This window comes from Wasmannia auropunctata, unplaced genomic scaffold (genome assembly GCF_000956235.1).
Source record: "Wasmannia auropunctata unplaced genomic scaffold, wasmannia.A_1.0 LD336078.1, whole genome shotgun sequence".
NCBI classification, from domain to species: Eukaryota; Metazoa; Arthropoda; class Insecta; order Hymenoptera; family Formicidae; genus Wasmannia; species Wasmannia auropunctata.
Window position 1 is genome coordinate 685,857 of NW_012026812.1, and position 4,119 is coordinate 689,975.

The 4,119-nt window shown below is 33.2% G+C and overlaps 1 protein-coding gene across 1 annotated transcript; it reads right to left on the bottom strand.

Moving 5' to 3' along the window:
- Nucleotides 1–3,716, bottom strand: LOC105448753 (serine/threonine-protein kinase PINK1, mitochondrial). Its single transcript, XM_011687494.1, has 7 exons — nt 3,294–3,716; nt 2,592–2,872; nt 1,962–2,494; nt 1,752–1,874; nt 1,203–1,623; nt 984–1,082; nt 1–888 (listed from the first exon to the last, which is right to left on the bottom strand). Exons 1-7 carry the CDS (start codon nt 3,430–3,432, stop codon nt 637–639), a joined length of 1,848 nt encoding a protein of 615 aa, XP_011685796.1. The 5' UTR covers nt 3,433–3,716; the 3' UTR covers nt 1–636.
- Nucleotides 3,717–4,119: the final 403 nt, after the last annotated feature.

Consider the following 4,119-nt stretch of genomic DNA (forward strand, 5'->3'; position numbering starts at 1 on the left):
TTAAAAATATACTATATTATATATTTAATTTTTAGCTAATATCACCAGTGTAACAACATATCTTAACAATGGACATAAGTTTTGACCTTATTGGCAACACAGCCTAATTTCATGACAAAATATATATTTGTGAATTATCATACATATTTTGATGATGCATTTTATTATACTTACATACTTTGATAAAAATATTTATAATTTCTTTCTATCATTCAATATGTATTAGTAATTATGCTCATCAAATAAATAAGTGTACATAAATGAAATACTTTGTAAAAGTAATTCCTAAATTACAAGGCATTAAAATCACAAAAGGGTTTATACACATATTCATACACATATTAGTTTATAATCGCTAATTTGAAAATAAATTTTATTTATATTTTTAATTTAAAAATTGCTCTTTACCCTTTTGTGTTTTTTGAAGTATCAAAACCAAATATTGGAAATCCAATGTAAAACAATATAAACTTTAAGAGAAAAAAAGAATAGAAAAAAGAGCGCAAGAACAATATATTCCTAAATTTATCAAGTTAGATATTCAGAATTGTTATACTCTCAATTTGCTGTAGATAAATTTCTGTGCAAAATTGTGACTGAATTTTTCGTGCTTCATATAATACGTACACACTTGAGTTATATATTTCGTTGTATCCATTTTAATGCATTTTTAACATTAGTGAGTGTTACCCTGTTAAGGAAGCTTGCAATTAATTGATATTCTGGCATTGTGCGCCTTCCACAAAAATGCATCGAAAACGTTTGTTTATATTCATTGTGTCTGATATCGTCTTTTGCATCAACAGACAATCCATAAGACAGGGGCAAATTTTCTTTCCGTCCTTCACAAAGAACTTTTGTGGTTAAACACAAAAGCCATTGCATAATCTGTGTGTGTGATATACAAGTTTTGTTTGAATAAGTTTGTTAATATTTTAACTTGATAGATTTATTATGTATATTTGTTATATTATATATTTTACCTCATTGCTCGATGGTAACTGTCCCTCGTTTTCCAGCCATGAACTAGGTGCCCAGAGATACAGTTGCATCACAGTTGCTGCCAGTTCACTGTCAAGTCGCTATGCAAGTGTTGAAAAAAAAAAAAAATTTTAATATTGTTTCTTACATTGTTTTTTAATGCGAGATTATGATTTTATAAAGTGGATCTTTTTCTCGAGTAGTTGATTCTCTTTACAAACCTTATACAAATTTCTTGACAATGCATTTTTTATGACAATGTTGATAATACGCGGGAGGTTGTCTGGCAACGCAGGAAGCTCGTTTTCAGTATAGTTATAATTGTTTAAAGCAGCTTTGTCATGTCCGTTTTTGCCATGAAACGGATTTTGCATCCCAAATATTTCATATGCTATAGTCCCTACTGTCCAAAGATCAGATTTCGTATAGTTAATACTAGTAAAAGAACCTGGCTCTGCTGTTATCACTTCTGGTGCCATCAATGCGATATTGCCGCCTTTATTGATATCACGAGAGTAATAAGGTAGATATAATCCATGATTTTTATCAGCCAAACAACAACCAAAATCTGTTACGACTAGAGATGGAGAATTATCAGTCTCTTCTGATAGATCGAGCAGAATGTTGTCACTTTTCAGATCTCTAATTTCAGTCAACATTAACAAAAAAAAAAAAGAGAAAAATCCATGATAAATCTCGTCGATTTTTAGAACATGTCATTTCATAGTATGTAATTAATGCATAAGTGGAAAAAGATAAACCAATCTTACCGATGTGCTATGCCATTTGCATTCATATGAGCTACTGCTTCTAAAAGTTGAGCGAGCAATAATATTGACACTCGCATATCAATATTTCGATTTGTTATATACTGTTTCAAAGTAGTGTCATATCTAAAAGATGCGATACGTGTATGTCAAATGTGCTGTGTAAATGTATATTACAAGTATAATCTTATCTTCCATTAAAAAAAAAATAACCTTTTCATCACCAAAAATAGACTCATATTTCTGCCTGATCCATGAGGATTGATTCTACTTGGTAAAGCATCAGGATACATTCCCCAAGAGCCAGGTAACATTGGTATCTCGTCAGTAAATACATAGTACATTGCCACAATGTTTGGATGAGGTGGTAACACAACTTTGCTTTCTACCAATTTTTGCTCCCAAATAGTCAAGTTATCATTTCCATGTTTTCTAGCGGGCACTGTCTCCCTATACATGGCATTCAAAATAGCAGCAGCATTGGATTCTGCATCATAATTGAACATCATTTTTATAGCCAATGGGAATGCACTTGTATCTTCTGCTTTAACTTCAATATTTATTGAATTATCTTCATCCTGCATAGTATTTACAAATCGTGCTGCATATACAGCAGCGGAACAACCTTTAGCAATTATAGGTCCCATTACAAAATTTTGCAAAGTTATAGCATTCTCATTGGTAGGAATAGTTTGATAGTTTTTATCATTTTGTGGCATATTCCATTGCAATTTGGAAACTGCTTCCTAGATAACATATTATATTTCACAAATAGACTACATTTTTGCAAACTAAGGATGATAATAATCTATTCTAAATAGTAAACTAAAAAAATACAATTACCCGAATTTCCCAACATACTCCTTCCAGTTCATCATCCTTTGTTAATATTCCTGTACCTGATGCTAATGATATGCCAACAAAAGCAAAGAATGGCGCAGAATCACCAAAGACAAGTCTACTCGCAGTACGTCTTCGTAAATCTGCTGCCAGACTGTTGGTTACCCTTTTCAAGATATTGTCGACAAAGATGCGTCTAGCATGTGTCCCCAAATAACCAAGATGTTTTCTTGTATTCCACACATTGCCACTATTTTGGCAAAAGCCGCTGTTTTGAGATTTGCCTGTCATAAACATAAACAAAACCATCAAATACAAATTAACTCATCTTCATATGTTGCTTACAGTATGTATTACAAAATATTTACAAATAAGAGACAAAGCAACGATTGTGTTATATGATAGAAAATAGAATATTGATAAATTATTCGCATCAAATGAATCTATTTTATCTTAATCATCTTTGCTGTGTTACTAATAATTTACAATTTAATGGAATCATTTTAAAATATAAGTTAGCTAGTATAAAAAAATATAAAAATATATATTTCACATTGTTAGCATAGAACTTACTTCAGCAGTTATGGACAGTTTATGTTATCTGAATAAAAGGTATAAAATATATAGCGCTACATGTGTGATTACACGATTATCGCGTTGCAACGTCGAATTTTATGGTGAAATTCAAGAAAGTAATTAATTTACCTATCTGTGCACCGTGTATCTTGTCGAGGGGCTTATCTGTTGTATATCCTTTTGAATGCAAGCGCTCGTTATTTCGTAATGAGCGCAATACGACGCGACCATTTTGCACGAGACGATGGACCACTGTCCGTATTGACATTTCGCTCCTTTCTTGGGCTGGGACAGCCCAGCGGGCAAGCCCGCAAATTAAATATGCCTTAAAAGCGGGTGGTAAAGCCGTTATAAAGGTCTCAATCTTTATGCCGTTTAGTCTCTAATCGCGCAATGAAATAAATCTGACACGGCGGCCACGGCGCACAAGACGAACGTATGTATATACAAACACTGTGACTGATGATATATTCATATATGTTTCGTAACTTTCATGACGCCTCGCGTATTTTCGCGTATGCATATATGATACCAAACCACTACCGTGACTCCTGATGTATATATAGGTTAGATTAGGTTAGGTGGTTAAGGGTGAGTTTCCACTGAACGCGTCACGCGCTCGTTATCCAAATCGACCAATCAAAACATTCCATTCGGCTGTACCGGGCTGCGTTCAGAAACTTCGCTTTGGTGCATCTAGATAACATTTTATCCTTGTTTAATATTCGGTGAATAACTGCGAATTCACATCTTGACCACAGTATAACCAGTAGGTCCACTTCGTGTCGGCGCCTTTGATCTCCTTTTCCGGATCACGTGAGCATCCACCATGTTAAATCCAGGATCGAATTGAGAAAAGTGCCTCACAAGTAATAAAACAGAAGTAATAATATGAAGTAATTAGATAATAAGAAGTAATAATAACATTCGGTACAATAAATCAATAAATTCAATG

What these genes read in the sequence shown, in the direction of transcription:
- LOC105448753 (XM_011687494.1), bottom strand. Translation starts at nt 3,432, where the DNA reads ATGTCAATACGGACAGTGGTCCATCGTCTCGTGCAAAATGGTCGCGTC. An exon ending in GCAAATGGCATAGCACATCG is followed by an intron (nt 1,624 to 1,751) that starts GTAAGATTGGTT and finishes GACTGAAATTAG; the next exon opens with AGATCTGAAAAGTGACAACA. An exon ending in AGTTACCATCGAGCAATGAG is followed by an intron (nt 889 to 983) that starts GTAAAATATATA and finishes TCACACACACAG; the next exon opens with ATTATGCAATGGCTTTTGTG.